Here is an 11,890-nt window from a genome sequence, read left to right as displayed (position 1 = left end):
ATGGCACATGTATTAAACAAATATAGGCAGAGCCTATAGGGGTGGGGTAGAAGAGAAGGGGTTTGAGGAGATAAGCGGAGGGGGGGGGGAGAGAACGAAATCGAATTGAGCATATTTTTGATTGAACGGTGTCTTATGGGACTGTTCATTAATGCTCGTCGGCCCAACAAATTGATGTTTGGGTTTAATTAGGCATAACATGCAGATTATCTTGAAGCACGTCTTCATACAGCTACGAAGGAATTCTTGTGGAGGACGCTATTCTTTTTTTCCCTGATTTGAATGACGATTCTAATGCTGAGTGTGTGCAGCTAATTGAACCATCGCGAGATTGACATTTTAATGATAACCGGAAAAAAAAATATCGTTTAGAGTTTAAAGTTTGGATTCACTTACGCCTAAGGTGCACAGAAAGTAAGGAAATTATTAGAAATGTTATGCGATGCAAGGGAAAACATTGCCTTGCTTAAAATCATGGAACTTTACAAAGTCAATTCCTGTCAATCACAAAAGAAAAACACCATGCTTTCAAGATCAGATATGCAGTCTATTCTTTCTCAAACTCAATTGAAATGCAACATTTAGCAACTGATTTCAATTAGTGTCAACTTGTTTGTTTCTATCAACGTCCAAATGTTGAGCGCCAAGAAATGGTGGGACTAATTGTAACACTGTTATTTACGTTTAGATATTGAACTAAAGCGCATTCATCGTTCACATTTCCATACATTTACTAGTTTAAAGCCCGAGTCAAGGGTTTATGTAAAAGCATGAATGAATTGTCACGATTCATTAATTTTGCGAGTTATGTTTGTGTTCCCACGAGCCTTCTTCATTCCAAGACCAATATTCCTCTTACCACCCCCACATTTTTTTTCTTTTTTAACCAAAGACCTCTCCAGTCTGTACTGTTTCCCAGTTTCTTGCCATGTCGAGGAGCTGAAGATTAAATGGTCGGATCAAATCAGCGTTCAATCAATGAATTGAGGGGGTCTCATTCAAAAATAGACGGGGGATCATCGTAACGAGGAACTTAAATCCATGGCATTTAAGACTTGCATATTATTCGATGGGATTATGTCAAGAAAGTCAGCCAGACCAAAATGAGAGAGATGTTGGACGAATCAATCTGTTGAAAACTCATGGATTGTTAGACGTCAGCAGAGCACAACAAGACTTTATGTTAATAGTCACAAAGTCTGTCCAAGAAATGATCATTGCTATAATTACAGCAAAGCATAAGACTACTTCGCCTTTAGCAGCTTGGAAACTTGAAATGTAATGGATTGCATGGATGTAGAAGACATTCTTGCCGATTTCTTACGCAAATTAGATGGTCCAACTCTTGGAACAGGGTTTGTGGGATTCCAGCATACTAAATTTATACTGAAAGTTTGGTTTTCAATTTTTATTTCAAAATACCTCTAGCATCCTCGTTTTCCACACCCAAACTAGAATATCTTGTACATGTTTATGTCTACATAAAATCATAATAATGATGATGATGATGATAATGATAATGATAATGAAGATAATGATTACAATAATAATCATCATCATCATCATCATCACCATTATCATCATCATCATCATAATAACGTTTGTAATGCCAGGGTATCTATCATTAATAGATGCTCATGGCACAGAGAATTAAGGGCAGATAACGAATATCTATAAAGAGCGATACAAGAAAAGAGATGGAGGAAATATTTACAAAACTGCTTGTCTCAATAACCAGGTTTTGAGTGATTACTTTGTGAAATCTTGGGGTTACAAAGAGGGTACAGATTACGAATGTCTTATGAATGTTTGTTCCATAGTAATGGACGGCATATAAAGATGATGGATCACCCCAAGAAATATGAGTTTGTGATGGCACAGCGAGCAGAGATGAGTTTAAAGACCCAAGGCTTCCAAAAGGATTGTAAGAGATCATCAAGCTACAGCTGCAGTGAAGAGAAGTTTTATGTAACGAATGAAAGACAAGTATACAGCAGCAATTCAAACATGATTCAATATTGAACCTGATGTTATATTGGGTTTCCTCTTAGGTGACAATGAAACTAGACTTTTGCATATTCTTTTGCTAGCTTCTTTTCTCATGAATCGTTAGCCACCTCCGCAGAAAGACAGACAAAGTTTATGATGATGAATATGAAATGAAGAAATTCTGGGTTAGGTTATAGGGATTTTTTTATTTTCAACTCGACACCACTGCACAATGTAATTATGTTACGCGTGACTACTAATGCTTGACTATGCAGATAAGTAACGTACAATAGCAGAACTATTGCTCTGGAACTAAAGAGGTGCACAGAGAGATTGTTGATCAAACCAAGTGGCAAACATGAAACGATTGAATGAATTAAGTCACGTACATCTTGCTTTGACAAGTTAAGGATAAAATTCCAACCAATGTCACTCTCATAGAAATAGGTTCAACTTTGCACCTTTACCAATGTCACACTGGGAGCACCTTTGTAGGGTGTAACTTTGCACCTTTCAGACCAGTTTCACAATGGGAGCGCCTGAAAAGGTGCAACTTTGCACCTTTATTGTCTGAAAGGTGCAAAGTTGAACCTATTTTTTTTCTTAGTGTGTAGCAACAGACAAACACATACATACACATACACACAGATGAACACACGTACCACAGAGAGAGAGAGAGAGAGAGAACTTGTAACGAATCTGTGTATTGAACTTATTTTGTTAATCAAATTATGCATTTCATTTGTAGAATGATAAACGTGTACCATCTTTCACCAATACCATCTTTACTTTGCCTTTGGCATTGTATAAAGGCATGTTTCAAGCAGCACAGCTGAGTTATAGACTATCTGAGGACGAGGACGAGGTATGTTGTCGTGGTGACGGAAATGAAATATATGAATAAAGCATCATCTGTTTTTCACTTGTATTAGGTCCATGTTGTGCTCTCTCTATGATTTACCTCTATTGACACTCCCGTGGATCCACACTGTGCATAGAAATTAAGTAACTTATACATGTATAATTCGTTTGCTCGAATGTCATATCGTTCATTTTCTCTCTTTGTTCTTTTATAATCCACAGAATATCTTTCGAATATGTTACATTTTACAATTTTTGTCCATCGTATTTGCTAATTCGGTGTATATATCCATCAAATTTCGTCTTGTGAAAAGGATATTTTTAGGGTACCATTGCTAGGATAAAAATCATTCAGTAAAAAACACACACATACACACATATGACTCAGAGACACGCTGAGCAGCTTCCTCACAGCTGATACAATGTAGTCCATAAATACAGGGCATCCCATCACGAACCTATCTTCACTAATTCAGCCTAGTATATATTTTTTTCTTTCACTCATTTTTGGAAAAGAAGGGAACATAAAACTCGTTCGATGACCAAGAGACAAATCTTAGAGACACTGTTTACCATCGGGAGCTGCAGTGATTTTAAAAAAAAAAATCGAATTATCACATTTGATGCAGATGTAATACTATTATAGTGCATTGTAGCAAAAAAAAACATGCTACCATAAAGTTGGCAATAAAGCCGCAGAAGGAAGGAGATATCTCTGATTTTCTCATAGTAGATGGTTTATTCTAGAAACGATTTTAATAAAACTATTGCTCACATTTTGTATACATGTATTTAACAATACTAAACATTGATTATACCGATTAACATTTTACCATCAGTTGTTTCTTTCCCTAACTCACATTTTAGAACTATTTTGAGGCACTAAAGCTGGGTTTTTGTTTCATCTGCAAATGGTAAACAGAAAACAATTAAAAAAGAATAAAAAACGATCATCAGAGTACGAATGCTGATACATGTACATCAGCTCAAATCCAGTGGAAACACGCCGGTTCTTGACGTAAGCTGTGGGAGAGGGGAGGTCAGAGTGCCGGTAATTTTATGTTCGTGGCATTACCTGTCTATCATGGCCCTCCAGAGGGTGCACTGTTCACTACACCGTTTTTGTTTTTGATTGTTTTTAGTTCTAGTGAGGGAGGAGAAAGTCGGGCAAAATCAATCAATCAATCAATCAATCAATCAATCAATCAATCAATCAATCAATCAATCAATCAAACAAACAAACAAAAAAGATAATCACAAGGTGTGTACAAGCATATCATGTCAAGGAAAAGTTTATTTTTGTTCTGTTGGGGGAAATGCATTATACTAATATTGTCTTAAGTTCAAAGGTTTCTGCCAAAAACAAGGCAGTTGCCATATTTTGAGAAATGCCGGTAACTGCTGATCATCAATATATCAGTGTCAAAAAAGTTTTACAAAATTATAAGCACTATTAGGTCTTGCTGTTACTTTTAACAAATGAATTCAGGTGTTTGAAAACGATATTTTCCAACCAAGCACTCTTAAAAGCAAATTAAAAAAGAATATACACTTAATTCGGTTACATGTACGTAGTTCACTAAACAAAAATACACAGTACAATGTATAAAAGTGAATAAACGAATTATCAGATAGTATCTAATCGATGGAAGTCCTGGTGGGTATATGCAATTGCATAATTTCGGAAGCCCCTATTGGTCTCTTTATTCCTAACACTTTGTCAGAGTACCAGTCAATGTTGTTAATTTAAAGTTACATCCGGAAAATTAAACTCACTGTAATAAGCAGAGTCATGCGAATCTCGTTGTTAGGATGCAAAATTTGTCCAATATCATGCAATGTTGGTACAATGTTGGCAGTAGCCCCGACATATTCTTTTATTAAAATCATTTGTGTAAAGGCAAAGCCCCAAAAAAAATGCCAAATCTTCGATGATCAATGACCGAAATTTTTGTTTTTACTTTTTATTGAGGGTGGTGGCGAGAAAGTGTTCAATTTAGTAAAGTCACTCTGAGAACATGCAGATCGGGTCAAGTCGCCGCACAACTGCTAATTATATGACAACTGCCGTAAATTAAAAGATGAATTTGTAACGTTATTCCGATATTTCAGTTGTAGATTTTGGGGCAGGAAGATATCTACTCGGTGTCTTTGAGAAAAGATCATCAGAATGATACCACTTCCCACGACTGTTCCTCTCTATACGATACCTTAAACAATAAGATTTATCATTGATGCAAATCGTGCGTGGCATCATACATAATGTAGAAGTCTCAAATATTAGTTCGATATGTAATACAAGGTATCAAAAACTTCAAGTGTACATGTATATTTTGCACTCCCTAAAAAGTAACAATAATTGTTGACGTCGTCAGCATGAAACATTTGCATAGTCACACATTCATGCTTTTTGTCCAAGTCGGCGTATGTTGCTTTGAAAACATAAAACAAAGTACAAAGGAAATATCGGTGAGAAACGTGTGAAATGCATGCGCTGAAAAGCAGCTGTCTTGCTAACGACTGTTCTCACATATTCACGGCCAGGCACAAGAGGGCGCTATTCAACATCCATCTCTCGATACGAGAGCTGAATAGATAACAACATCATGTTGTGTTACGCGAATCCCTGAAGTCGTCCACAATTACAGCGCTAAAATACACATTTCACATTTACCCGCCAAGGAAATATCGCGAATTCTTCCACTTCTCTTGTTCAGCAAACGACAGAGTACACTTAACGTAAACTGATTTAAAACATAGATAAATCAACGGTTCAAACATCGCGCATTACTGTCAATAATTGACTAGAATACGTATCCGGTTATCAGCAAATTGGCAAGACAAGACAAGACAAGATAAGTCAGTCTGTAAAAAGAAGAGGACGACACTCACTTCAGATGATGATGACAAAATAGAATACATCTTTGATATATACATGGGACGGTGGCTTTAACATTAATGAATACTTTGATTGTCCAGCAAAAACAAAAACAAAAACCGAGTTGGCGTTATCTTAAAGTTGCCCTTAGGAGGCATCGATAGAGGAGATGCAATGACGTCAGACAGATAAAAACAAAACTGGCGCTTGGTGCCCTCGTGGTGGCGCTACTGCTGTCGTCCGATCCCGCTGCGATCACGAATGGCGCGTCTTCGTCATTGACTCGCGGCTGGACTTTTGACGGCGTGGTTGAGGAGATGATGGGCAAACCCGTTGATGCTGCAATGAGATAAGATTAATTGAAAACAGAATGGGATCCTTTAGTTATGATGAATTTATTTGTCCCAGAAAATTACGTAAAAATTATCCAGTGAGAGTGAAGAATCAGGAATACCACCGGAGACTTTGAGTGCTATCCACTGAATTGTGCTGATACATTTAACCTAGATGATGATTCGACTTGGTGCACGAAAGAGTAAAGTATTTTGTGTTTTGTTTTGTATTCTCAATTATATGGGGGGGGGGGGGGCTATCAACTATTAACTCTTCCTGTACCAAAAGAGTCAAATGTGCACAAAATATTGCACACAAACATATGACCTGGGGCCCGTTGCATAAAACTTACCATTGAATTTCAATAGTAACTACCGTCAAAATTAGGCGTCAAAGCCAATCAGCATCAAGGATTATAAAATTTACCGCTAATTTGAAGACTTACCGCTAGAAAGGAACGGTAAGTCCAGCAGTAAGGGTTTTATGCAACAGGGCCCAGGTAATATGATGTGGCACGCAGAGGGTTTATCTTGCCAGTCAAATAATCATGCTGTGTAAACATTGACCTTCAGAACTTTTACATCTTCACATACTTATGTGCAATATAAGTCAGAAAAAAAATTAAACACGGATAGCTTTATATTCCGTTGTACACATGTAGTTCTTGGTGAGAAAGTTGGTAACCAATCGATAAACTGATCTTTCTCCAGAGGCGTGCACGGAGACTTATAACAAGGAAAAGAATGTGGAAGTGAATGCAACAATATCAGCAAAAATGGCAACAATCTACAATGTACCACCTTTCTTTCTGAGGGACACAAAATCTAAGAAAAGAAGAGGGGAAAAAATAGTGGGACTCACCACAACCCGGTAACCGATGCGGTTGACACCGCAGCACACCGGCAACACAGTGGCAGCTGTTACAGTTGATGTAGGTCCAGCCCCCGTGGGGGACTCTGCCGCAACTGCTGTTGAAGCGGTAGATCTCGCAGTAACGCCCCATGAAAGCGGACGGACAGTAACAGAAGCTGCCGAGCAGGCGAATCCCGCCGTTCTGACAGGGCGGTAGAGGGCGATGTGTGACTATGACAAATGATTGATTAAGAATATTTTGCATACGTTAGCCATTATCGTAGTACGTGCACTAAAGACATCAATAAGAGTTTCATCAGTAGGATTGTATTGATTATCATTTAGATTTCTATGAATTTCAGCAAACAAACAAAGACAATCAATCACAAAAATAATGGAAACTGCAATGAAATCTTCAGTAATTCGATTTTTCTTCAAGAATAGATCAAAGGATAAAATTTGTTAGGCCTATGTCACAAAGAATTCTAAAGGGACACTAAAGTATGAATATTGACAGTTCAGCTGTACAAGACATTTCGACTTAGTTAAAAAATTGTAAACTGCGATTGATCAGTTGCTCAAGACATGGCCTAGTAACAAAAACACTAGATAATGCTCTGACGAAAACTAGAGAGGTTATGTTATATTCTAGTTGTTTCATATGGGAAAAATATATACATATATATTGTAAAAATATGTTTTAAAAACTCCTTGTTTTCGAACGTAAAACGAACACTAGACCTTGGAAATATAATCGAAATTGCACGTAACGGGGATGCCATCCTATCCATAACAAAGTTTTTGAAAATGCCATCTTTAGCATAATTATTTTCTGTACTCGTTCTAGTGTGGTGATATCATAAAGGGTTACAGTCTGAATGCATTATCAATCTTTCCGCATGTACTGTATGCGACAATTCAGTATATACGTTTTGTGCAACATTCCCCTTTGAGTATAGGAATTTTACACACCATTTTTTTTTTTTTTTTTGTTATCATAATTATTCCAATTTGCTTATTAAGTAGCTGCCAGAAGAATCAAGTGAACTGGAATTGAAATGTGTATTTTGCCCCTGTTAAAACCTCGATGATTCCTACCTTAGCCCAATAAACGTAGAAAAATACATTCAATTTACTTTTGATCTTTGTAATAAATGCATGTTGGTAAATAAAGGTAAATGATTTAGACTGCTTAACATCTATTAGTACGTAAATGGTTGGTATTTGAACGTGTCGAGGGCTACTGCAGTCTTCGTAACGTTGGCTTCTCGCGCGTTTACCATAAGCCCTTCGCAGTACGACTGCAATCCCATCACTTAGGTCCTATACGACAGCAACGATCTAACACTGTTGCTTTGTACGTTTAATCCAACGCCTAGTCCACCCCATTCATTCCCAGCGGGGAAGAATTCTAACCAGTCGCGAGGTAAGCCCTTTCATTCACTAAATCTATTGTCATCACTGATGTAGCTGGGACAATAAACAGATCCTCCCATTGTGCTCCTAATGCCGTAGGTACAATGAACCCCGTTGTGAGTGAACTTGAACAATCTTTACACGAAATTACCCCCGTATTAGTGGGAGCGCCTTAGCCCTTTACGAGGAATGACGCAGTTTGTTTTGCGTACTATGCGGGAAGGGTGGGGGCTAACTTTGATGTGTGTGTACATGTTTACATAACCACCTTGAGATGTCAAACTTGTTGAAGTTTGCGTTTGATCTACAGGTATATCTAACGCTGATGTGAAGTTTACAGGAAATTCGGTCCCAGAATTTCTCCAAGGATCGACGCACACCAAATAAATGACAGAATGTTTCTGCAAATATTGACCAAAATAAACTTGAAAAGACATCTCAACTTGCAGCAACTACACGATAAAAACGAAGTGCACAATTTGGTTACATCACAAAAGCCCCATCGGTATAATATCAATGTGAAGGGCGAAATGGAAGCAGAACTTCTGTAGGCGAAAGACGATGATAATGCAGTTTGATTTCTTCGAGTTCTTCCTCTTCTTTTTTTTTTCTTATCTATCCCTTAATGACGCTTCATCAAATTGTAGTAAATGTAGCAGCGGCGGAGGCGGCGACAACAACAACAACAACATCAACAACATTAAAGGGATGATACAGTTTCGGTTGAGATGGGGCTTCAGGTTTCCAACGTTTTTTTTTTTTTTTTTTTTGATAATAATTTTCAATAATGAGAAACCTGTTATGAGATATAAAAGAGCAAATGATTCTAAAATAAATCACAAGTTTATTTGATGACAATTGGTTTTGAAATGGCTGAGATATCCCACACAAAGCAATCCCATAAAAGGGGAACACAACTTTTATTTGGATCGCTACGTTTTACTTTGGTGGGTTTTTTTTTTTTTTTTTTTGCTTTTTTTTTTTGGATATCTCAGCCATTTCAAAACGAATTTTCATCAAATAAAGTTTGAATTCCTTAGAATTATATGCTCTTTAACATTTCATAAAGCGGTTTCGAAGTATCTCGCAAAAAGTTGAAAGCTATATCCTCATCACCTAAACCAATATGCCATCACTTTAATATCATGAAATTTTGGTAATTTGATATTATGATATTAATATTTTTCGATCACATACCACGACAAGAAGAAACTTATTTTACACGCGTATCAGGAAACCATAATAGTATACCAAGAAACTTAACAGATGCACCCAGTGTCTTCAGATTTTGAAGTTGGTTTGGATAAATGCTGGCACAATGAACCCATCAAATTTAAGTTTGATGCCACTCCACCTGGCCATGACCCAGCTCATCTCAAGGACCAAACCTGGATCTGAATATAGAGGCTCAGCCTGCGTTCAGAATCTTCCCTTAGGTATCCATAGGTAGGTATTAATAGACTGACAATAAGTTTATGCTCACCTTGGGTGACCGTGGAAGATACAGCCGTGGTCAGCTGGGTTCTACCTCCTGCTAAGAGGATTTCTAGGCTGGCCAGGGCCACCTCTCGATGACCAGGGGTCCGGTTGTCGTCCGGCACGCGTCGGTCGATGGCCCCCGACATCTTCGCATTAAGGATGGCGAACGTGTCGTCCATGTCTCCTCGCCGACCGTTCAGTGAGCTTGTCGGCCGTCGGCCTGAAACACGACCTGCCGTCGAAAGAAAAGAGCAAGACGGGATGAACTTCTCAAATCACATGCACTGGCTCTACAATTAACATTATATTCATCTCTGTATACATTTGTGTATATCAAAATTTGTATACGTGGAGAGGATTTCGTCAACAGCAAGTCTATACAAAATTTGTGGGTTGAATGGCTGCACAAAACGTGTCTATTTGTGATCATACAAACAAGTCAAATGTAAGTCCTTTAGTTTTTATGATATACAGGGCGCCTTAAATGCACAAGTATAAATGACAATATTAACCTGAAACAGATAAAAGATGAATAAAATTTTAGGGATCTGCGCATAACTTAATGGGAGTAGATTAAAATTGGTTTTAGGACATAAAACATGGTTAATTTCAGTGTGCATACAGTTACAGTGTAAATGTATTGTATGTACTGTACCGTCGTATTATCCTCCAAACAAACAAATGGAAAGTGAAGATAAAACATCATCTATCGAAGTGTTTATGATAATTTCTTCAATTCTGGTCCATGAATATGCCTGAATTAAACAACGATAATCAATTTGCGAATAACTATCTCCTGCGACGAAAATTGCCAATGTAAAGCACATTAATTTACATCTCAATGGCCAATATCGAGTTGTATAGGATAAGATACTGTAGAAAAAAAATGATTGACCAGCCAAAGAAACATAAGCAGGACAATATAGACAGATAGAATCGAACGAGACCTCATCTCTTCAAACTGTATCGTATCAAAGGGAAATAATGATGCCATTCGTTTGCATGATAAATTTGCAAAGACAGGTGTAAACCCTTTGTGCTCAGACAAACTCACAGAGGAAATGTACGAATAGCGCGCCAAATGAAACTTGTTTGTTTCCATTGGCATCGTATCCGGGCAATTACCCCCAGAGGGCAATTACCCCCCGGCCAAATACTGGTTAGTGGTAAGGTTAGAGTAAAGATTAGGGTTAGGGTTAGGTTTAGGGTTAGGAGCTTGGAATAGGGTTAGGGTTAGGTTCAGGATTAGGATTAGGATTAGGGCCAGGGAAAGGGTGCGGGGTAATTGCCCAGGGGGTAATTGCCCTAGACCCCATTGGCATGGTTGTTGAACACCTCTCTCCAGCCAGATGACGTCATGCATATACAAGATATAATGTATACCAAGAAAACCTTCAGCTATGAAAATATAATGGCTACATTTTCTTTTTGGATGCACGAACTTGTCTCAACGTAATAGAATTTGTTTGCAAACACAAACATAAACTCACCATTTGAAACTTTCGACGTTCCCGCCAAGTCATAAAGGCTGAGAAGAATCAGCAACGGCAATATCACTGTCCGCTCCATTTCGGGTATAGATGTTGACAACTCTGCTGGAAGAAACGGCTGTTGATCTTACACTGTTCGTCACCGAAGGAAACGAAGTCGACTATGACAACTATGACGTGATTTGTAGAAATGATGTTATTTACGTCAGAATTTCTCGACTCAAAGCGACGTGGTGATTTCTTCCGCGAAAATAACTGATGGATTTCGCGTGCAAATAGTGCAGATGGTATAATCCGCCGGGTTGGAAAGGCACTCCAACAGCCTCCGAGTGTTTGTACCTAACATCCACCTTCGTCAACAGTTTCTCATAAAGATAAGACTTCTCCCTTCAGAGCCACCACGTGAAGTATTCCAGTTAATAGAGTAGACGAGTATTTTATTTACTACTGATGCTTCATAATAATCACATCAGAGAACACAGTGATGTGCTAACTCGCGAAAGCCAACTTCTGTTGTGACGACCTCAGGACAGAGACACCTTCTACTCACGTCAAAGCCCTCATGCCACTCTGAAAGCTACTACGTTTTTAC

At 38.1% G+C, this 11,890-nt stretch overlaps 1 protein-coding gene across 1 annotated transcript; it reads right to left on the bottom strand.

The window, feature by feature from the left end:
* Window positions 1–5,858: 5,858 nt before the first annotated feature.
* LOC139716813 (uncharacterized) lies at window positions 5,859–11,377 on the bottom strand. Its single transcript, XM_071628345.1, has 4 exons — window positions 11,299–11,377; window positions 9,813–10,040; window positions 6,923–7,144; window positions 5,859–6,067 (listed from the first exon to the last, which is right to left on the bottom strand). The coding sequence occupies exons 1-4, from the start codon at window positions 11,375–11,377 to the stop codon at window positions 5,859–5,861; spliced, it is 738 nt and encodes a 245-aa protein (XP_071484446.1).
* Window positions 11,378–11,890: the final 513 nt, after the last annotated feature.

This window comes from Diadema antillarum, unplaced genomic scaffold (assembly GCF_040938485.1).
Source record: "Diadema antillarum isolate AM-2024a unplaced genomic scaffold, OU_Dant_1.0 scf00000070, whole genome shotgun sequence".
Lineage (NCBI taxonomy): Eukaryota > Metazoa > Echinodermata > Echinoidea > Diadematoida > Diadematidae > Diadema > Diadema antillarum.
The sequence above is the reverse complement of the archived record's forward strand: the minus strand, read 5'-3'. Positions and strand labels throughout refer to the sequence as shown.

Coding starts and splice junctions, on each gene's coding strand:
- LOC139716813 (XM_071628345.1), bottom strand. CDS start 11,377: ATGGAGCGGACAGTGATATTGCCGTTGCTGATTCTTCTCAGCCTTTAT. Junction 7,145..9,812: donor ATCTTCCACGGTCACCCAAG/GTGAGCATAAAC, acceptor CATTTGTCATAG/TCACACATCGCCCTCTACCG. Junction 6,068..6,922: donor GCATCGGTTACCGGGTTGTG/GTGAGTCCCACT, acceptor ATCTCATTGCAG/CATCAACGGGTTTGCCCATC.